This window comes from Poromitra crassiceps (genome assembly GCF_964638095.1).
Source record: "Poromitra crassiceps genome assembly, chromosome: 16".
Classification (NCBI taxonomy): Eukaryota; Metazoa; Chordata; class Actinopteri; order Beryciformes; family Melamphaidae; genus Poromitra; species Poromitra crassiceps.
The window spans coordinates 16,214,717-16,238,827 of NC_139645.1; the positions used below are offsets into that span (position 1 = coordinate 16,214,717).

The window sequence follows — 24,111 nt, forward strand, 5'->3', positions numbered from 1 at the left end:
TAGTATGACATCTGAAATGAAGGTCATTTCTTATAAATTAAGCTCCTCAACATGTCTGATTATTAGTCTTAGAATCCATCACAAATATTCATCTTAACAATTCCACTTTTAAAGGGTAACAGTTAACATGTACATATGTGCAAAAGCTGTAAGCTTCATACTAGATTTGTACTTTACAGACAAAAGTCATCAATCAACAATACGTTTCCAATTCAACCTTTCTTTCAGTCATCAACTTCCCATTTCTTTTAGGCTGAGGTGATTTTGTTGCTCCTCTCTATGGCACAGATGCGACATTCACTATGCTTTGTCAACATGAAGAGTAAAAAAAAAAAAAAAAACGATTTCAGTATTTTTTGGCATTCACATCACCCACATTGGCAGAAATCACTCAAAACTATTCAGAAAAATAACCCTCCACCAGTTGGTGGTAGTCCTCCGGAACGCAGTTACAGATGATGATATAATAGGGTGGTGTTGTCCATCAGGATGTGGTGAACCGGGTTTGAAACGGTCCCTTATTTCTGTGTGTCCGCGGCTGCTGTCAGCATCGCATCGCTGTGATGGGGAAGACGCCGGTGAAAAGTCAAGTCCGTTCCTCTAGCTTCCACACACCCAACCGAGGTCAAGGAGAAAAAAAAAACGAATGTAAACACCAAAAAGACACAAACATCTCTTAATGAAAACACCAAAAAGAGACAAACATCACCCACATACACACACACACACACACACACACACACTGCTGTACGCTGCATCACAGACTCAGGACTCCTCTGTGCTGCTGACGTCCAGCTTCCTCTGGGGGATGTAAAGGTTTTTCGGCGCCGTGTGTCCGGTGCCGGTGGTGACCACGGCAGCCAGGGGCGACAGGGAGACGGGGGTGTGGAAGAAGCTGTGCGGGGGGTGGCCCGCCCCTTTGGGCGTGGTCATCAAAGGCTGCAGCCACACACAAGACAGACATTGTGAAGGTCAACTCAAACATCTCATTTGTGATCATTACAGCAGAATAAAATGGACCTAATAATCTCGTTATTATAATAGAGCACGGCGCCGCCAGGGTTTTTGGGCCCCATGAAAGGACACCATACGATACGGTATCCTTTCACTCAAAATCATTCAGTTAAGTGGCCCTATTTTGGGATCAAAAAGGTGACTAGTTTGCATCCCTGCATATCGGGCCCACGGCGGTGGAAACTTTTGGCCATTTGAAGCCGATTTAGAGGAATATCTCATTTTCAATTAATATTCAGATTAGACTATTGTAATGTCATTATTTGCCCTTTCTCACTCACCTCCATATCATCTATACCAGCTCTCTCTGCCCTGTTGAATCATCTCTCTCTCTCTCTCTCTCTCTCTCTCTCTCTCTCTCTCTCCCTCTTTGCTCTGAATACCCCAGAGTGAACAAAGAAATATTATCAGTCAACTAATGACTTCGAAAGAATATTGATACACATATATGGAGTCCAACAGGAGTCTGTTATTATAGACTGTTGTAGGCCAGGGACAACTGATTTAGTATGGCTTGAGAAAAAAATCCCTGCATTGATTAAATATTGGCTAGAAGAGGAGCGAAATGTGTAACAGCCTATTTCACTATATGGACCAACAGCTTAATTTCCAGTAGGCTATACGAAAGTTGAATAACATTCACTAGGACAGTTCTATGGTTAGGACAAGACAAGAGTGTCACTATAAACTCTCAGACCCTGTAAGTCCACTGAGTAGGAAATGATTATGTAGGCCTAGTATAGTATAGCCATCAGAGGAAAAAAATAAAAATAAAAGGCTTCTTGGTAGGGGTGTCACGATACACTCAGTTCACGATACGATATGATACACGATATTGGGTTCACGATAACGATACGATATTTTAACAATATTTTTTTGCGATCGATTTGTAAGTTGAGGGGGCATCCTCCACGCTAATTTGAGTAATTTCACCATTTTCATCCTCCGTGTCTGTAACGTCCCTCGTCTGTTCAAACAAAGCAGTGAAAAGGAGAGCGAGCATGCAATCAGATGTAGGGGTGGGACAAAATATCGATACCCACGTTATCGCGATATTTCCACCCGCGATACGTTATCGATACACTGGCGCCAAGTATCGATATGTTTATTAATTTTTTTTTTTTTTTTTTTTTTAATAAACAGGCTAAAATATTATGCTGTGTGTGGTAGTTGAAACATAGTTTCAAGTTGACTTTATTTATGTTTGTAGTTGAAACAAAAACATAACTACTGTAGGCTACATGAATGGAAATGTTTGATCATTAATATCTACTTTTAGAAATTATATAGGTAGGTAGGTAGGTTATATAGGTTTTCTTGTTTTAATAGTAATAATAAAAAGACTTAATGTGTAACTTTTCCTCCGTGGTATCGAAAATGGTATGAGTGAGTGAGTGAACTCAGAGAGTTCATGTCAATTCTGCTAATAAATGCATAATACATGATTTTTTGCCTTCAGAGGTATTTTTTTCACTTGTTACACAGGTATCGTGATGTATCGTCTTCCAATATATCGCAGTATCGCAGTATCGCAGTATCGTGATATATCGTTATCGAGGGCCAAGTATCGTGACGATATCGTATCGTGAGCTACTCAGCGATTCCCACCCCTAATCAGATGCAGATCAGTGCCACCATGTTCAGCTTCTTTTTCTCACGATATGAGATTTCATCTCAACGATACATATTGTCATGTTTTGATATCGCGATATATTGTGGGACGATATATTGTGACATCCCTACTTCTTGGAGATTTGGACAATATCACAGCATCATGTTCCATTGAACCATTTTATGAAAATCGAAGGGGGAGGGGGGTGGATGTTTTGTGTGTGTGCCAAAATACAATAAAAATAAACCATTAGTTTTATTAGTACCTTGTCAATAAAATATTCTATTAATGATGATAGTCTTCAACTTTTTTTTTAGGGCCCCTGTCAGTCAAGGGCCCTTGGAATCATCCACCTTCCCCCCCTCCCCCCTTAAAGCGCCCCTGCGTGCGAGGCATGCTAGAGATGAGCGTGCCACGCGCATGCCTCATGACACATATTGTCGCATTTTTGTATTGCGATATATTGAATGTCGATTATTAGGGGTGTGCCACCTTAGGCACCTCACAATTCAATTCGATTACGATTAAGGGTGCTACGATTCGATTATTAAACGATTATTACGATTATTACGATTAATCACGATTTTCGATGCATCTTTTTCACCAAACAGGATTTTTTTTAAGCAAGGTATATTTGTCAGTATCCATTAATTAAAGTAAACAAACAAATGTACCTCCATTATCTTCAGTTGCGACTCAAGTCCACGCATCACATGTTACAGCCACCCTGCATGCTTTCTTCAGTGATTCCAGTTTCCAGTACTTTGGTTTTGGTCTCGTTTTACAGTTAAGGAACTGCTTTCCGGGTGAAATACCGTATTTTTTGCAAATAAAGCAAAAAAAAAATTGCAAAAAAAAAAAAAAAAAATGCAATTTTTTGCAAATCGATAATCGAACATTGTGAATCGATTTTAATCGTCACGTGACTCATCGCGATGCATCTAAAAAACGATTAATCGGCACACCCCTATCGATTATGAGACGGGACATCCCCGGTGTTTTGATTTACCTGTTGAACACTGATGAGGGTGAGCGGCTGGCCGGCCACAGACTGCTGGAGGGCGACGGGGGACATGGGCTTGACGAACACCATGCCTCGGTGCTGCTGCTGGCCGGGCGCGGCGTGGCCTCGCTCCGGAGTAGCCGAGGCGCTCCCCGCCGGGCCGGGCCCCGGGATGAGACCCAGGTTCTGCAGGGTGAAGTTGAGGATGGCGGGGCTCGGGCTGTGGACCCGCTGGCCCTGGGTGGACGAGTGGGGCAGACGGAGGCCGGTGGGGGTGATCTCCTGGGCGGGCGGCGGTCTGGAGCCTGAGGAACACAGACGAGGAGAAAACAAAAAACATGCTGGTGAAATTGTGGTTGGGTTTGTTTGGCCGGGTGAGAACTCAAACTCACCAGATCATCGCCCTGAGAAGCCTGAAAATGTGACTCTCGGTCTTCTAAGACGAGCAGAACAAAATGAACTCTGGACTGATGCTCATATTCAGCCATTTCTTAAAGTGTTCTTAACTGGTATAAACACCAGAGAAGCTAAATTAACACCAGAGAAGCTAAATTAACACCAGAGAAGGTCAATTAACACCAGAGAAGCTAAATTAACACCAGAGAAGCTAAATTAACACCAGAGAAGCTAAATTAACACCAGAGAAGGTCAATTAACACCAGAGAAGGTCAGTTAGGGTAAAGAGTGCAGAAAAAGTCTATCATGCTGAGCTAAAGTTACAGGGACGAGAACTGGATTTGTTTTGGGACATTTGACCAAAATTTTAATAAATGATCTACTTGCGAGTCATGTGACCAAAGACCATTGACTGTATATATTATCTGGACGGACTGAGCGTGATGTCTACCATTGGTTTTTGATACCGCAAAATGAAGCTTTGACGCTCTTGCGTCTTGTAATGTTTGATTGGATGAATGGATTTTCCTGCAGCATTCTGGGATATCTGTTCAAATCTGGAGCCCGCGAATAGCGGGGGTGTGTCACGTGAGTCGAGTCTCTGTGAGACTCCTACACACGCCAAAGAAGAAGAAAATACTCTTTTTTTGATAAACTGACCTCATAACGGGGATCTATAGTGTTCCGTGTGTCTACTAACATTATTAAAACATCATAAAGATCATTTCTGATAGTTTGCTAAATTACTACATGCCAATCTGCTAGCGAACTATCTGGCGAGCTTCTTCTTCTGCAGCTTTCCGGCAAACTAGATGCCTTGCGGCACATTGCTGCCTCTACCAGCCGGAAGTATTACTGTTCATATTTATCCAATGTATTTCTCGTTACTTCACACGAAATGGGGCCATAATTTAGAAAACGGGGACCCTGAGAGCATGAAAAAGACTTGAAATACTTTTTTCAGACCATAAACGAATTTGGAAAGTGTTTATTTAAGACATAGACCGAGAGAGAAGTCGTGTCATTTTTTCATAGAGAACAATGTTGAATAATTTCCTTTTGGACTGTAACATGCACCCTCCCCCTCCCCTCCACAGAATGCAATTTCCCCACTGGCTTCATAGATTCAACCCAAGATATGGCCCAGTGCCAAAGACCAAAATCTAGGTTGACCCTGACTCAAAGCAAAGCCATATAAAAGGACATTGATACCTGCAGTGGGTGTGTGATAGATGCTATAGGTGGGGGTGGAGGTCTTGTTGCCTTCTCCACCTCCTTGGAGATCCCTGCTGTAGGCCAGGAGAGACTGCTGGGAAATGGGGATGAGGTATCCTGCTGGCACCAAAGTCTGGACAGGAGAGGAGAAACACCAAGTCACAAACACAAGTAGTGCTGTTGAATCAGTTAGGAGAAGAACGGTGCAGAACCTGCGCCACCGGGGCGGTGAGACTACAACACTTTCTCCAACGACGTTTCCACGACTGTTCCTAACTAGGGTGCTCCAAAAAATCGATTCTGAAAGGATCGCGATTCTTAATGCCACGATTCCTGGATCGATTCCAAACTCCCAAGAATCGATTCTTAAAATTGTAAAAAAAAAAAAAAAAAATTACAGTGCACCTGAACGCAACATGCAAGATACCGGCTGAATAAGTGTCCAAATGTTCATGTCATTTGTGTACTGTACTGCCACGGTGCCACCACCTCTTGCACTTAAGAACTCTGGTTAATGTATTCCCCCCAAAATCTATAAATCCTTCTCAAAGTCTACAGATCCCCCCCAGCCTATAAATCCATCTTATCTGAAGAACATAAGGGGGGAATTCCCCCTAGTTTGCAAAATGAATTTAGGCCCTGACTGTAATACAGAAGTTGAATTTGAAGTTCAGCATTAATACATTTGTCATTTTTTGTCTTATATTTACCTTTGTGTGTTATTGCAATATAAAACTACATAATTGAGAATCGATTCTAGATTCTGGAATCGAGAATCGTTGGAATCGAGAATCGTTGGAATCGAGAATCGATTCTGGAATCGGATCGTGACCCCAGGAATCGGAATCGGATCGGATCGTGGCTTAGCCGGATCGGAGCACCCCTACTAACTATTCTGCCTGTAAATGTGTGCGTACGACGTACCTCCGTGTGGAAGTGTCCGGGCGCGAGGGGCACAGCTCTGACGGGCGTCAGCCCCGCCTCGCTGTCGGAGCTGGCCGCCGTCTTGTCCTCCCTCTCCAGGAAGGACTCCACGCTCAGCGCCAGCGTCCGATTGGCCGCCGTGTTGGGCGTGTTGATGAACTCGGGGTCGAGGTGGAGGGCGCGGGGGGCGGGCCGGCTGGACAGGTGCGACGTCAGACGAGCCTGCAGGATCTCACACAGCTTGGGAGAAGTGTCCTACAACCAGAGGGACGAGGAGAGGACAAAATTATGTCAGACATCTAAGTAAGAGCATCGCCTTTTCTTCAGTGCTTCTGTTTTTGTTAGGGATGCACGATATATCGGCAATCATATCGGTATCGGCCGATGTTAGTCATTTTTTAACATATCGGTCATATCGGTATCGGTCAGATGTTGCAATGTTAATATCGGTTATCATTATCAGCCAAATTCTTCACATTGATATGAAATAATGCAGTAAATCTATGATTTATGGGCTTTTCCAAAGGCTTTGCAAATAAAGAAATGCATAACTTTTTCAAATTCAGTGTTAACATGTGTTTTTCAGTATGTACAAATTGTGATGATCATAAAAATGTGGTTTTATACAGATCATATCGACATCGGTAAATATCGGTTTATCGGCCATAACAGCAATGTTAATATCGGTTATCGGCATCGGCCAAAATTTTCATATCGGTGCATCCCTAGTTTTTGTTGCAGAAATGGCGGAGGACTAGGCAAGGTTTACACAACGTTTACAAGTAAATGGAGAGACCAAATATATTGACATGCTATTTAAACACGTTTGAAGTTTTCTTACGGATTGAGTTGCACTGAAATATTACAATAACACAAATGACTGCTGCTATAATGTTCTCAAAAACTACAACACCAATGTGAAAACGTTTTGCATCACGTGAAAGAATCTTGAAGTGGCAAATAAGATCATAAGTGTCATAAAGTTCAAAAGAAATCCCTCAAACCCTCCATTCTAGTACATCACTCTGTAATATTAACTCTTTAAGAGGTCTGCCAAGACCAGAACCACCCGCCACAAGACCAGCTTCTTCCCAACCGCCATCAGCCTCACCAACAAGGCCCGGCCGGAAACCCCTTCCGCCAAGGACCTCACCAACAACCCCCCCCCCACACACACACACACACTCACTACCTCCTCCTAAACTCAACTGAACTCGTCCCCACCCCCCATAAAACTGTAACTCGTATCTAATTTAATGCCTGTTTAACTGGGACTGTAAATTCATGTAAATTCCCTGCGCATTTAATGCCTATTTAACTTAAGGTGCGTTCACACCGACCTATTAAAGTTTTTCGCTGGCGTCGAGTTTACATACAAAGTCAATGCAAACGAGCGATTGAGCGTATATTCGCCTGGGAGAAAAATCGCTGGGCGTCCGAGCGGCAGAGACAGAGCGATAGGGAGAAAATTTGCTCGTCGCTCGAGATGAAATATCCCAACTCGAGCGAAAATACGCTGGCATCAGTCGCTCGCTGTTCAACGCTGATTGGCTGCCGTGTGAGAGTGAGTGAAGGATCACACTGGCTTGGAACAAACCGCTGGTTTATTGTGTGGCAACAAACCACATTGACAGCCTGACAGCTGACATGAAGTGTAGTCTGTCCTACCGGTATGGAGCTCGCATTAGGAGCACGCTGATAGGCTTTAGCTTGTAAACAATGACGGTGGCTCGTAGTGGACAAATATCATGACATTGCGTAACGTTATATCCCCCACATGTCCATCATTTCGTGTGCCTGTTGATGAGCGATTTAAACAGAGCGACAGAGCGATTCCAAAGGGTTGACTTGAGCGACAGAGAGAAAAATAAATATCTCGGTGTGAACGCACCTTTAGCCTGTAAATTTCATGTACATTCAATGTAAACTCTTATTTAACTCCGACTGTAAATTCATGTAAATCCACTGCCTATTTAACGTCTATTTAACTTAGCCTAGGTAAACCCATCCCCCACGTGACCTGCTCTCTCAGTTCCCAGTCACTAGCTAGTGACTGGGAACTGAGAGAGCAGGTCACGTGGGGGCTGGGTTTACCTAGGCTATATTTAACTCAGTCTGTAAATCTCATGTAAATTCAACGTAAATTCATATTTATTATCCACAGAACACTTCACCACTCATGTACATATTGTATATATTTACTCGATTTGATTGCACTTGCAACTTTGTGATTGTCTTTAGTTATCTTCCTACATCTTATCTCTGTATATTGATGTGACCGCTACGCTGCATACAGACACCAAGACAAATTCCTCCTATGTAACTTGCATACTGTGGCAATAAAAGTGATTCTGATTCTGATTAATTTATTTTTTGGTGAACCCACACTCGCCATCAATCTCCCTTTACTTCAGTTAGTGTTGACCTATATCTTAGCCTCTCTTCAGACTCAAATATGACGTTTAATCGCTCCGCTCCGCGTACTACATAAATGAGTCTGTGCCCCTTCACAGACAGCCCCTCGCTGCTGTTTTGAAGGGGGGACCATTGAATGACTGACAGGTCGTAGCACCAATGAGAGAGTGGTTCATTTTCAAAAGCCAATCGCTGGCCAGGATTCCGACAGCAGTTTGGAGCTAGAAGCGTCCCAGACCCAGAGAGAGATCTGCAGCTTGCATTAATACAGTGTATCAGCGTAAGAACTCTCATGGGTCGGGTGTTGAGACTATATCTAGACATGATGTTATGCTGTTGTTGCCAAACTTGCCAGTTATCCACAGGAATAAGAAAAATACACGACCAAACAGCAACATAAGCAGAGAAATGATTTCCTTATAAAACAATACTAAAAACAATACTATGTTATAACTAATCATCACTAATGATCACATAGCTGAAGTAGCAGTCACTTCATAAATATACCTTGAAGTTGGGGTCAGCTCTCTTGGCCTTGGAGGGGCTGCTGTCCGTCACTGGATCTGAACATGGCCGTTTGGCGGTAAAGGGGCTGAAGTCTGACGTTCTGGAGGCCGGCTGGCCTTTAGCAGCCGATTGGCCGTTGGGACTCTGCCCCGCCTTATCCTCGAAGGTCATGGAGCGCACGGCGAGGCTGGTTGGCTGCGGCCTGGCGAGGGGGTGCGGTCTGAGGGAGGAGGGTTGCAGGTACACGGCGTAGGGTCCGCCCCCTCTCTGCTGAGGCAGCAGCACGGGGATCAGCGGCGAACACTGTGCAGGCAGATAGTGCATGGCCCCTGGGGGCGGGTGGGGGTAGTGCATGGCCCCTGGGGGCGGGTGGGGGAGCGGGGTGAGGTGGACCGTAGTGACGACTCTGGGCCCCTGGGTCGGAGTTAGTGCTGGGGCCTCTGTCGTCTTAGCAGCGTTGGGTTCCGGTTCCGGTGCGGCAGCAGCCGGCGCACTGACGGCAGCCTTTGGACCTTTAACTCTGGTCCTGGAATAGAAACAGCCAAACAGAATTATCATCTCATCGAACACTACAGCTTCCCACAGAGACGGGGAAGGGAAGTGAACTCATTCTGAACTCTGAACGAAGCCAAACTTACGTCGACTCCTGGTCAAGCTGGATCTTACAGATAGCAGCGAGTTGGTCCATTTTGCTAGGAAAGTCAATGTTGAATGAATCACCTGCAGGGGAGAAGAGACCGAAAACGTAAATCAAAAGAAAATAATCCAGAGTATCCCTTTAATGCAGAGGTTCTCAAATGTTTTTCAGCCAAGGACCCCTTACAAGATATAAAATATACCGGGGACCCCCTCATTCTGATTTGTGATTTTGGGCTAAGCTTAATTGTTTCCACGGTAACGTGCTCGACTTTTAATTTGATAGGTTTGTTATTAGAATGTAATCCATGAACCATTTTAGATTTAAAGCATAAACTATTTTCGTTGAACTATACTATGAAGATTTTGCAAAAATATATATATATATATATATATATTTTTTATTACATTACATTTACATTACGTCATTTAGCAGACACTTTTGTTTTGTCCAAAGCGACTTACAATATCACAATTTGTCAACAGTACAGAAAACCACTATGCAACACAATCAATGACAGCCAAGCTATTTTGATAGACTAGCACCATGTAGGAAGTAGGGCTGTGAATCTTCACTGGCCTCACGATTCGATTCGATTACGATTCAGAGGGCTACGATTCGATTCGATAACGATTATCGATGCATCTCGATGCATCTTAAATCGATGCATCACTTTTTTTCCCGAATACATGATTTTTTTTCTCGCTTTCTTTTTTCTCACTGTGTGGCTACTTTTAAAATAAAAGTGCATTTAGAATTGCATTGTATTATGATCCATAATTAAAATAAACAACTGCATGTACTTCCATTATATTTTATTTGATTATATAAAAATATATATATACCGTAAATTCCGGACTATAAGCCGCGGCTTTTTTCCCGTTTTTTGGCCTTTTTTGCCCCCTGCGGCTTATATAACGGTGCGTCTTATCTATGGATTTTTTCCAAAAAAAAAAAAAAAATCTCTCTTTTTTAGCACTCTTTCTAACTATAAATCCACTTCTGTTTTAATTTCCTCTCTTGCCCTCTTTTAACAACATAACATAACATAACATAACACAACACAGGTAAGCAGAAAGAAAAAGACGAAGCAATCACCCCATGAATGAGGAAATGACTCACCTGCTGGAGGCTGGAGATACACGCTTGGGCTAAACTTTTACTCCGTGAAACACTATCGATTAAGTCCGACATCGCTCAGAGGTTTTGAGCAGCTTGAAAACAAGTTTGAAAACGTGCAGAAGTCCATCCACTCACTCACTAAAGAAACTAAGGCAACCGTGAACAGAGTTTATAATGCGGAAAAGCGCATCCGCGCACTGGAGGACAAAAACAACACAGTGAGTCCGAAAATGGATAAAATGCAAAATCGAAACCCTGCACACGCAGGTTGATGACTTAATCAGCAGGAGTAAAAGAAATAACATTCGCCTGATCAATGTAAAAGAGGAGCTGAGATTGGTGACATGGACGCTTTTGTGGCAAAATCCTGTGTTACATCCTGGACCTGAAGGAAGGCGAGAAACCACCAGAGGTGGACAGGGCACACCGGGCGCCTCGGCCACGTCCAGACCCCGGCCTGCCACCGAGGGCCATCTTCATCTGCCTACTCCGCTGGCCCGACCGTCAACTCATCCTCCAGGCTGCGGGGAAGAAGCCCCTCACCTGGGAGGGTACGCGCTTTTTCGTCGGCAGGACCTCTCCGCGTTGGTGCAACAGAAACGCGCAACATACAACAGCATCATCGAGTCAATGGATATCGCTTTGGCGTACTGTACCCAGCGAGACTCGTCATAACCAGACCGGACTATCTTTAGCACTCTTTCTAACTATAAATCCACTTCTGTTTTAATTTCCTCTCTTGCCCTCTTTTCACCACACCGCGGACACTGTGTGCCCAGCGGCGGAACAAGAGCTCAAAGTGAAACTGCCGAATATCTTTTGAGTTGGACTGGTCAATAGTACTGTGAGTAACTAAAATAAAAAAATAAAAAACGGAATTCTCTCTTCTTTAGCACTCTTTCTAACTATAAATCCACTTCTGTTTTAATTTCCTCTCTTGCCCTCTTTTCACCACACCGCGGACACTGTGTGCACTGTAAAAAAAACAAAAAATACCACAATGTGTGATTTTGTCTGGGGATTAGTGACCTGACTTTTGTTTTGTTGAAATGTTAATAAATGGGAGCTTCCCCAAACAGCCTCTCTTTCCCGACAATCCCCTCTGTGCACGAAGCCTTAAATATGGTAATTAAACATCAAAACACCCGCGGCTTATAGACCGGTGCGGCTTATAGAAGAAAAAAATAGTCACCTTTGAAGGTGCGGCTTATAGACCGGTGCGTCTTATAGTCCGGAATTTACGGTATATATTTTTTTTTTTAATAATCGATTTTTGACATTTGTGAATCGATGCAGAATCGTGCAGGTCCGCATCGCGATGCATCTTATAATCGATTATTTTTGACACCCCTAGTAGGAAGTACCGTAAATTTCGGACTATAAGCCGCGGCTTTTTCCCCGTTTTTTGGCCCTGCGGCTTATATAACGGTGCGGCTTATCTATGGATTTTTTCAAAAAAAAAAAAAAAAAACTCTCTTTTTTAGCACTCTTTCTAACTATAAATCCACTTCTGTTTTAATTTCCTCTCTTGCCCTCTTTTCACCACACCGCGGACACTGTGTGCACTGTAAAAAAAAACACAGGTGGTGTTGTGTTATGTTGTTTTGTTGAAATGTTAATAAATGGGAGCTTCCTCAAACAGCCATCTCTTTCCCGACAATCCCCTCTGTGCATGAACCCTTACATGATTAATGTGTAATGGTAATTAAACATTAAAACACAATAAAAAAAAAAAAAAAAAAAAAAAAAAAAAAAAAACATTAAAACACCTGCGGCTTATAGTCCGGTGCGGCTTATATATGTAACAAACAGGCAATTTTGCTGCTGCGGCTTATACTCCGGTGCGGCCTATAGTGCGGAATTTACGGTAGTTTGAGAAGGAATAAGTAACGTGTAGCATTTTATTTTGTAATAATAAATAAATAAAAATACCTGAAAACTTTTCGCGGACCCCCTGGCAAAGTGCCACGGACCCCCATTTGAGAACCACTGCTTTAATGAACCACGCGTGCGACAAACATGCAAGGGAGATGCCGCAGAATTTTCTTTACTTTTCCAAGTCCAACCACATAACATGCTCCTAAGTTGATTTGACACTTAGTTTGAACTCTTTTTGAATAATTATCTTTAACCTACATTATATTTTTTGATTTGAACTTGATAAGACGCACACACACACACACACACACACACACCCTCCTCCTCCTCATCTGGAGCCACTGAGACAGTCTGTACTAGGGATGTAACGATAACCGGTTTTAATGACAACCGTGATAAAATTCCTCATGATAACCGTACCGTTTCAAATTTTCATTATCATTAAAACCGTGGTACCGTGATTACAGTGCTTTGAAAAACATGGTAAATACTGTCCATCATCAACCAAAGTTGGCAACAGTCTCCCAGATGCAAACGCGCAGCCTTGGAGAAATGATTTCAGTGAGTGTATCAATCCTTTTTGGGGTCTGAGTTTTCAATGTAAAACGGTGTAAAATGATTTCAGCGAGTCTCTCAGTACTTTTTGAACATTGTCAGCCATTTTTTTTACGAACACCGTGATAATACGATCACCGTGATAATTTTGGCCACGATAATCGTGATGTGAAATTTTCATACCGTTACATAGTCTAGTCTGTACTCACCGAGGCCATGCTTGGCGGGGCTGCTGGGGGCGGAGTTGATCTTGCGGCGGTCGTCCTGGATGCTCTTGGCCAGCTTGATGAGGGAGGGGTGGCGGGTGAAGCCGCGCTTGGCACCGCCGGGCGACGAAAAGAGGTTTTTGGCACAGTTGTCTACGGAGGCGCGGGACTCCAGCAGCACCCTGCGTCTCATCGCTGCACAGTCCTCCGCTACGGAGGGGCCGCTGTCCGAGCCTGAAACAGAGGTTAGCATTTAGCCTGGGAACGAGGCAAAAATCACTTTGACAAACCAATCCGTATGCAAATGGGAAGTCATGAAATAAATGTACCCCCCGAAATCTAAATGAAAGACAGTTAAAGGCACAACGTGCATTCTAAACATTTGGACCCTCTCTGGATCTTGCAACACATTGGTAAAATGTATTGAAGTCATTTGCAGTAGTGGAAGTCAGAGCATACCTTTCACTTTGGGGAATTCTGTGGGGCCGACCCATTCGAAGGCGGGCTTCCTCCCCCTCGTTTCTGTCACGTGGACCTTCTCGATCAGCTTCAGGCTCCGCAGCACGTTCGCAATGTCATACAGCCGCCGCACTTTAGCTGCAGACAGGAGAACAGAACACTGTGTTACACTTTCAGCAGCACTGAACACAGCCAGACTAGAAGCTTTAGCTGCAGACAGGAGAACAGAACACCATGTTACACTTTCAGCAGCACTGAACACAGCCAGACTAGAAGCTTTAGCTGCAGACAGGAGAACACCGCGTTACACCTTCGTGACAACACTACGGTACGATGTAGTACGGGTGTACACAGTACTCACTCTTAAACTTGTTTTTGTCTTGATCTGCGGCCTGGTCTTCTCCGATCAGGATCTTGGCAGCCACGTCCAGACTGACCACGCGAGGGCTGGAGACCAGGAACAGCATGACAAACTTCTGGCTCATCACCCGCAGAGATTTGTCTTTCCGGCTGTTTACAGAAGCTGCAGGAAACAAAAGTTCTCAGATCAAAACCTGGAGAACTTGGTTCATGTTGCCACGTGGTTCACGGAATGCAGCCAGCTCAAACAAAATGGACAAATTTAGATTTTTTTTAGATATATTTTTTAGATCAATTTTTAGAGTTTTTAGATTCAACTTTGCTGAAGCCCAAGTCAGTCTCATGTCTTGAGGCAGAAGTCTCAATTTAAGTCCCAAGTCAGTGTCACGTCCATGTCATGAATCTAATTATAGAACAGATCAAAGGCTGTGTCATTCCTCTAAATATAGAACAGAAAGTCAAGTCAGAACAAATCTAGAATCCAGTTTAATATCTTAATCAAAATCAAAATCAAACATCTTTATCTAGGACTCTTCAATGCAATAGGATAAAAATGTAAGAGCATCGTGAGTTTCAACTTCAATAATCCTTCCATGCAAATTCAGAAAACCAATTCAAATTCAGTCGTCTGTTGGAACAAATCTCATCACTTTCAGTCCAGGTCATTTACACAAACACAAGATCTCAAGTCAACACTTGAACCTTTTCAAGTCATCGGGTGCCAGTCAAAGGCAAGTCCTCAGGTCTCTCTCTTCCTGCATCAAGCCCAGTCTCAGGCAAATCAAACTGTGTGACTCGAGTCCTGACGATGCTCTCCGGGGGTTCTCTCACCGGCTTTAAACTCGACTCCTGGCAACTCCACAAAGAACATCTCCTTCTGTCCGGGCTCCGCGCTCTCCGCCGGCCACTCGTTCTCCCTCTCCTCCCCGTCGAAGTCCAGGCAGCGCTGGCGGATCAGCGCCATCTGCTGTCCGTAGCGCTGCTCCTCGCCCACCTGCCTGAGGATGGCCAGCGTCTGGCCGAGGTGGGCGCGGCCGTGCCAGATGTAGCGGTTCTTAGCCGAGCGGCTCACCATGTGCAGGCTCTCCAGCACGTTCATGATGTCGTAGATGCGCCGACGCTCCACATCTGTGCATATGGGGGGGGTAACATACGTGTGTTAATCATAAATGAATAATAAGGGCAGAAATATAATAATACCGATTCAAATATTGCAATTGTGACAGAATATTGCAAAGCTGTGATATTATCACATTTTCTTTTCTTGTCGTACATTTCTTAGAACTTTTGAAATGGGCCAGATGCAGCCCTTTGAACAATCTTAAGTGGCCCTCGCCTTGTCTCTCAAAATATACCGTATGTGGCCCTGTCACCTAATGGTGACAGCACTATCATACAGTTTGTAGACAAGCACCAAGTAGGGACAACACAGGCAGAACTCATGTTTTCAGATGGTCAACAAAATCCTTGGAGTACAATTGTATTCTAGGTGATTTTTTTATTTTTTATTTGTATAACCCATATGATGCGAGAAGCAGCTGGCCGGCCCCCCCCGGTAATTTCACATTTTCTAGAGCAGTGGTTCCTAGCCTGGGTAAGCCCAGCCTTCAACGTGACATCACAGGCTATGCCTGTAGCGTGCGTTTTCTTCATGACTGATAGTACATAGAGGTCACGTGGAGGCTGGGTTTACCCAGGCTAGTCAGGACCCCCCAGGCTAGTCGGGACTAGGGGTGGGAATCACCAGATGCCCACGATACGATACTAAAACGATACTTGAGTCACGGTACGATACTATTGCGATATCGCCGATATTGCGATATATTGAATATTGCGATATATTCGATATTTCGATATATTGTCTAACTCCTTTTCCTACCTTTTCCTTGACCTCACCGGAAGTAAAACATGCAGTGTTTTTTTGTTTTGTTTTGTTTTTGCCCAAAATGTAGGCTACATTATTAAGCTTCTCTGGACCAATACGCCACTGCAGGCGCGGACTGCAACATTGGGCAGGTGCCCGGTGGCCTGGCCTGCAAAAAAATATATATATTTATATATTTTTTAATATCGATACTTGGCGTCCAAATATCGATACAATATCGTCAGTAGGGGTGGGAGAAAAAATCGATTCACCTAAGTATCGCGATTTTTAATGTCACGATTTTTTGGATCGATCTTTTATTCCAGAATCGATAATCGCAAATTAAAAAAAAAAAAAAAAAAAAAAAAAAAATTTTTTTTTTTTTTTTTTTTTTTTTGGTGCTTGCAGTCAGGCCACTCACTGAACAGCAGGCTAGGCGCCGCCTACTGGTTTACTAGTGGTTTTATTACTTTATTAGTTAGTCTGAAGTAATAATTACACTTCAGGGTTAAAGTGGGTGCATCTCATTGTAAAATTGGACTTCAAACGGCCCAAATCTGGCTTCAAACGGCCCAAATTTCACGCGCGTTGGCCCATATCGGCCTGGCCTGCTTGGTATCTAATGCCCGGCCTGAATTATGATCCCAGTCCGCCCCTGTTTTTAACTATATCGCCCAGCCCTACTCATGATATATAATATACAGTCTCTAGTGTATGATTCAACTTTTCCCATGTTCTAATCTAGTGTAAAAAAGCAAACAAACTGAAAAAAGAAAAGAAAAAAATAAACAAAATCGCAATAAATCGTAATATCGAATCGCAATAATCGTAGAATCGCAATAATCGTGAATCGCAATATATATCGAATCGGCACCAAAGTATCGTGATAGTATCGAATCGGGAGATAAGTGAATCGGCACAGCCCTAATCGTCAGGCAAAATATTGCGATACTATGGTATCGATTTCCCCCCCCCACCCCTAGTCGGGACCCCGCAGGTCACGTGGAGGCTGGGTTTACCCAGGCTAGTCGGGACCCCCCAGGGGCTCGCAAGATTATTTTGGGGGGTCGCAGGATGATTGTCAAAAAGATTTCCCCCCCTCCATTGATGATTAAATCTCCCATACCAATGATTGAATGTATTATAAAGCTCTATAAACTATCACAAAGATTTCAGTGAGTGAGTGAAATTAGTGTGAATGCTGTTGTTGGGTTGGGTAGTGGCGGGAGGCGGGTTGTGAACCCCCAGTTTTTTGGGGGTCGCGGCTCAAAAAGGTTGAGAACCACTCAGAGGGCACCTTAGGTCTTAATGGGTTAAATAAAAGTGACTCTTTTGAAAAGGAAAAAAAATGCCAGTCTGCAGGATTATTACTTCTCTAAAATTACTGTATGTGCTTGTGCTATCTCCAAACTTAACTGGAAATTACGAAACTATTTTTCAACACATCTCCAAACTTTCCAGAAGGGGCTGTGTAAGACTGCACCCATCCTGCCACCAGCATCAATGCCGTTTTTTAAATTTGTAATGGCATGAATTAACCACTGTATTTAATGTTGAGCTGAACCCAAAAATGACTTTTCTTTTCTTTTAGTTCAAATACCTGGGTATGCAGTGCACCTATTTAATAATGTATGCAAACAAAATCACAACAATCTAATTTCTTTAGCTTTTCACATCAAAAGTTCATTTTTCAAGATTTCATTGATAACAGTAATGTACAGTTTTCTGACGTCACCTAGTACTATCAAATTTCTACCCCATTTCAACCAATCATATCATGACATGCAGCTGTCAACCAAATCTTCATTTCAGGATAATTTTCTCTTCCAAATGAGTGCCTGTCATCTGGCAGAATTCCTATCCCATAAACTAACTACTAACTTGGCCAATTGTTAGAAACATGAACAAAAAACAAAAAGTATAATCTTTAAGAATGCAAAGAAATGTAACTGGCTCGTTAAAACGCGCATTCCAGGGATATCGCATCGTTACAGCAGCGATAATGGAGCGCGCATCCGAGAGCTTGGTTGTCAGGGGTCGCACTTCGGAGATTCCAGGCCGACGTGCTGCACTCTCCGCTCAGCGACCCGCAGGCAGCTGGCTGCCTGCGGGTCGCTGAGCTCCACTCAGCCACTAACCTCGCGTCAGCAGGCTCTTCCCGAGGGGAGCGCCACAACACACTGAATCCCACTCGATTTGGAGGCGGAACACGCCAGGATTGGCCAAAGCCCAATCCAGTCCGCAGAATTGTCAAATAAAATCATCGACATGATACTATGACCCGCCTCTCAACCTGTCATCTTAGACAAACTATGTTTTCAGTCTGAAACGGACTCATTATGCACGTGAAGAACAGGTTCAGTTCGACTTTAATGTATCCTTCTCTACATTTTTCTATTTACCTTAATTTTGTGTGCGTGGCTCTTCCTGTTTTTAACCATTAATTGTGCTGGTTGAATACTGGTAGGTGCTTATTGCTTTAGTGTCTATTTATGACTTGTGTCAGTATATTGCATTGGATATCACTTTACTGTTATTGTTATTGCCTTGGATCACTTGTTTTTCTTCATTGCTCTTCACAGTTTGAACAAACCAACTTCCAATGAGCACCTGGCTATATGACACTCTGAAGCCAAGTCCTGCTCTGGGCCCACAGGTCAACCGGCTCTTATAGAGTAGCTAAGCTAGGGCGTCCGGGTAGTGTAGCAGTAGATTCCCTGCCTACCAACACGAGGGTTGCAGGTTCGCACCCCCCGTGTTACCTCCGGCTTGGTCGGGCTTCCATAGAGAGCCGCAGGGATGACGTATTTTTGTAGTCGGAACGCGGAAGTCCCGGACTTCCTGGTTCTTCACTGTTTCTGCCTGTGGGATTTTTGAATGGGTTTTTGCAGCGATGCTTCAAATAAGGTCTCTGGGCAACGCAAGCTTAATCAAACGCGAACCAGTGTTCGGCCGGATAATCTTCACACATGAGGACCACTTTCATGAGTTTTGAAGCGTAAATGCGAGCCCCAGAAGTAAAAAGCTCGAGCTAAGCTAATCCAGAACTACACACAGTGTCGCATAGGCTTCCCCGTCACGTCACCACTCAACCTGGAGTGTTGTTGGTGTGTGCGCTGCTGTGCACTGATTACCCCCGGGCTGAACCAGGTGAGGGAAAGAGAATTTCCGTGTTCGTCCTTTGAAGTGATGACGTATAATATCCCCGTCGACTCAATAGTGTAGTCTCATTTAGCCGTTTGCTAGGTAGCCGCCCTTTTAACGGCACGTAAAAGCTTAAAAACTCATGAAAGTGGTCCTCATGTGTGAAGATTATCCCGCTGAACTCTGGTTCGCGTTTGATTAAGCTTGCGTTGCCCAGAGAACGTATTTGAAGCATCGCGCCAAAAACCCATTCAAAAATCCCATAGGCGAAAACAGTGAAGAACCAGGAAGTGTTAGCATCGTTGTTTTTCGGACTCGTTCCTGCGGCTCTCTATTGGCTGTGTCTGCGGGTGGGAAGCCGGATTGGGGGTATGTGTCCTGGTCACGGTGGAAGGGAACTGGTGGGAATAGCGTGATCCTCCCACGTGCTGCGTCCTGCCGGTGAAGCTCCCCATCAAGTGAAAAGAAGCGACTGGCAACTGCGCATGTGTCGGAGGAAGCATCGTGCTAGTCTACGGCTCTCCCCAGATCGGCAGAGGGTGGAGCAGCGACCGGGGCATCAGGGGGGGAAATTTGTCCAAGTACAATGGGGGAGAAAATGGGGAAAAATCAGAATAATAACAGAGTAGCTAAGCTAATATATGAGAATAGAGCAGCCGTACTGAGTTGGGTGGCCACGTCGTCCAGGCAGATTTGGTTGTTGAGGGCGGGGTCAGGGAAATCTGGGTAGCGAGAGAGGAACTTGTGACAGAGCAAACCCAGGCTCTTCTCCTTCCTGCTGATCAGCTTCTCTGCCTCCTCGCCCTGTTCAGTTTCCTGCAGGTCGATCAGAGGAAACATCAGGTAAGGAACGCATTCTTCTGAACATCACCACTCACCAGACCAGTGACTATGTCCAATATGTTGGAGTGATTTGTTTTGGAAACATATTACTTTACAATGGCTTTATTCCAGTGCATTAACTGGAAGGATAAAGTACCTACACAGAAATATAGAGAGCCAAAGTGAACGTCACTTCCTGCCTTTCTCTGTGTACCAGCGTCTGGAAAAATATTAATGGTGGTAAACGGAGAGAGACGTTACTTTTTTGATCCTGTTTGGATTGTGCCACGGGGGGTACACGTATCATGTTTTCAATGTAAAAGATAACTTTGTAGTTTGTAGTAAAACTGTGGCACTATAAGTTATAAATCAGAAAGACTACGCACAACCAGTCGCATAAGTGACGTCTCTCCCGCCAGTCCATGTTGTTGATGGTCTGAAGTATATTGTGCGACACGAGAGATGTAGTCGATTGACACAAAACTAAACCTTACGTTTCAGTTTCAGGACAAACTGGGACTTTCTTGACATGCATAGTTATCTTTTTAATTGACCAAATTGAACATGTGTACTAGGGCTGCTCAATTAATTGGATTTTAATCTCAATTACAATTTTGGATTCCCACAATTATGAAAACAAGATAATCGAGATAAAACAATTATTATTCTTTTTTATATATCAATATTTTAGTTAGCCTATTTATTTTTCTAGAAATAATAATACTTTTATTTTTATTTAATTCCTTGTTTTTCCCTTAAATAATATTTAAAGTTCAAAGACATCCAGTAATAAAAACACATTTTGCAAATGCATGATGTTGCCGAAGTCAATGAGTAATCACGTTAAATAATCGTGATCTCAATATCAGTCAAAATAATCGTGATTATGATTTTTGCCATAATCGAGCAGCCCTAATGTGTACCCCGTGGCACAATTCAAACGGGATCAAAACAAGTAACGTCTGTCTCTGTTCGCCACCGTTCATCTTTTTTCATACGCTGGTACAGAGAAAGGCAGGAAGTGACGTTCGTTCACTTTGGCTCTCTATTGTGTACTTCAATCAGAAGTGTGGAACTCGAGTCTCGGTTGCTTGAGACCTGACGTGATGCACGAAGAGCAGACGTGAGACTTGACTTGGGTTCTCATGGCGACTTGAAAAGGACAAAAGATCTTGTGTTTGTGTAAACGACTTTGATCGAAAGCAATGATGAGATTTGTTTCACTAGACAATTGAATGCAAATTCCGTTTTCTGAATTTGCATGGAATGAATCAATTTAGATTTTTTTTTTTAGATAGTAATTAGTTTAAAATTCTACACGTGAATAAAACCATTGTAACGTGTTATTTGTTTATCTTTCACTTACCTGTGAAGACTCAAGGGCTTCCCCTCCATCGTTGTCCATGCACAGCTCCTTCTCTCGGTTCCTGATGTCGGGACTAGCCGCACTGATCAGCATTTTGAGGTTGGAGGTTGGAGTCCACGGGTCTCCAGAAGCCGCACCCGCTTCCCTTCCTTTTGTAGGCGTAGTGAGAGGGCCCATGCTGGGCTGGTTCTCTCCTGAGCCTGTAGCGTGGCCAAGTCCTTTCCTTGGACTTTTTCCTGGGACTTGTGGCGCTATAAAGGCCTCATCCTGTTCAGCAAAATGGAGAAAGCAACAGATGATGATGATGAAGATACAAGCTCTATCCATTCCAGTTTGAGATAGGGCAAGCTTTCTGTTAAAGACTGAGAAACAGTTACAAAGGTTTCTACGTACTAACCTTAGAATGAGATGTCTGGGTCAGGTTTTGAGACTCAGTCGTTGTACTTGACATTTTCCACCTTAGCAGAAGAATGTAATAGATTTGATTAGCTATCTTGGAATTAGATACACTGATTGGAGCAACTCAAGAATGCTATGAAACAATTGTAAAAGCCTTAAAAACCGACAATACACTGACATTATGTGGCAATGCAAGCAGTAACGCTAGAATTGACCAGTATAAGCAATGTATACCACCATGATAGTATCCTAGCTTGACCGTGATAATATCATACCTTTTTCTGATCCATGTTTGTTAATCTTTTGCGCCATTTTAACAAGGTGGTTACTGTGATTTTGCCCGATTTCACCACTTCATAAACTCATGTCTCAATGCCAGTTAATGTTTACCTTTTTTGATGAATGTCAAGTTACTTGGCTTTGAATTCTTCGCCGTGACACAATCATAACAACGTTATTACAACTATCTTCGGAAGGATAGTCTTACCTTTTCTTGGACGCATTATGTTTGACAGCAGGTGACAGCATTTTGATAATCTCTTGATAGCAGTTACAGTTAAAACTCTGCTCGATATCGTTTTTGCTCTCTCACTGGTTGATGTACCGGTAGGTTGTTAAAAGTAATCAAATCAAGACTGATCAAACAGCAGCTAGATCTTGGCGGTAACTGACGTGCGTTCTGTCGAATCATCCGGCCTAAACGGACCCACGACCCGCCCATTTGATAAGCTGCAGCCAATAGGAGCGCAGCACGGGAGCCCTCAGAGGAAGTGTGGAAAGAAGACGCGCGCAGGTAAACATTTTTTGAAATCCTGGCGCGGAATATCCCGACGGAACAGCACAGGACGGCACACAGTGCGTTCTACTGCGATACATTTGCGTCAAACACTTCTATAAATCACCACAACTACAACGTTATAACGCGTTAATAATGCGGCGTTTACAGACTTTACCGATTGACTTCCTGTACATTCCCACGTCACGAGATGCGAGCGCGCGTGGTTTGATGTGGGTTTTAGAGCCACTAAACCAAATCTAACCAATCTGATCATCGAGCGATAGCAACTATTGAAGTGAACGTTAATGTTAAGGACCTTTGTTGTTAGTAAAGAAACGGCAGCGAAGGTGAACTATCATGAAATGGCTATAGCCTACTAGCGAGCGAAACGCTTACAGTAAAAGGAGGCAGATGGTGACGACACAGAAAGCCGAGTTTCGATCAGCGGATAATGTTAAACTCTTTGTATGTTTCTCTTTGCTGATAAGAAGAGCAAACAGCAGACATTACAACATGCAGATGAGTTCAGACTTACCCAGTCAAACAGGATCTAGCGTTAAAGTGCCTTGCTCAAACGATCCTTCCCATCCTCGCGTTTATAATGCGGATGGTTCTGTGTAATGTTCTTAGTCCAAAAAAACAACCGCTGCTGACGCTAATATATCCAGATGAAACAACGTCAGTGTGGTAAAATAGTATAAATGTCACTGAGTTCAAGACGGAGCTTAAAATGTGCGCGGCTCACAGGCTTTACATTTAGTGTAGAGGTCAAAACTTGGAAAAGTTTGTCTGCCTACTGATGTTACTCCACCCCAGTGTGACCAAGAAGACCTCCTCCTTGTCCCGCCCAGTAGTGCGCGCTCCCGTGCCCCGCGCGCGCCGACCCTGCACCTCCCCCTCAAAGAGGCGGGCGGGCACGCGCACTCATGCATGCACACACGCACACACACACACACACACACACGCACATACACACAGACACATGTGTGAGGGGTGGATTGTGCCAATGTACACCAACACACACGCACACACACACACACACACACACACATACACACACACACACACACGCGCACACATCTCATCTGGACAGTACTGAGTGAGTACACACTGTACTCAGTGTGAGTACAGACAGACACTTGCCCAGTGTTTCTTGTAGGCCTTGGTCTCCTATGCCCTATTACTAATGTGCCTATAATATTCCTATAATAAAAATACTTTTTTTTTTTTTTATTATCATGGAAATCTCGTGTTTGTCATGTGACATGTACTATAGGCTACATTATGTATTTATATGTTTTACTGCCATAGATTGTAAATATATTAACGCTTCACTGTGAATAGTTTGTATATTGTTAAGATGAAATAAAGTGACTTGTTTGTGTGACAGTTTTCAGAAGCCTATTTCATAAAGTAATAATAAAGATCAAGGATT

The 24,111-nt window shown here is 43.6% G+C and overlaps 2 protein-coding genes across 2 annotated transcripts in view; both read right to left on the reverse strand.

Annotated features, from left to right (window-relative positions):
* The window catches only part of nav2a (neuron navigator 2a), a gene marked incomplete at its 5' end in the record, with an annotated part of 855,299 nt that overhangs the window by 328,848 nt on the left and 502,340 nt on the right, over positions 1 to 24,111 (reverse strand). The gene's annotated exons all lie outside the window — the stretch shown is intronic.
* Positions 766 to 23,333, reverse strand: LOC310791025 (transcription factor E2F8-like; the record flags this gene model as incomplete). The annotated part of the gene is made up of 14 exons (XM_083652741.1): positions 23,212 to 23,333; positions 21,897 to 21,957; positions 21,500 to 21,766; positions 19,974 to 20,127; positions 15,135 to 15,431; positions 14,305 to 14,466; positions 13,944 to 14,081; positions 13,488 to 13,718; positions 9,725 to 9,806; positions 9,087 to 9,612; positions 6,165 to 6,419; positions 5,238 to 5,373; positions 3,636 to 3,934; positions 766 to 939 (listed from the first exon to the last, which is right to left on the reverse strand). The coding sequence occupies exons 2-14, from the start codon at positions 21,948 to 21,950 to the stop codon at positions 766 to 768; spliced, it is 2,775 nt and encodes a 924-aa protein (XP_083508867.1). The 5' UTR covers positions 21,951 to 21,957; positions 23,212 to 23,333.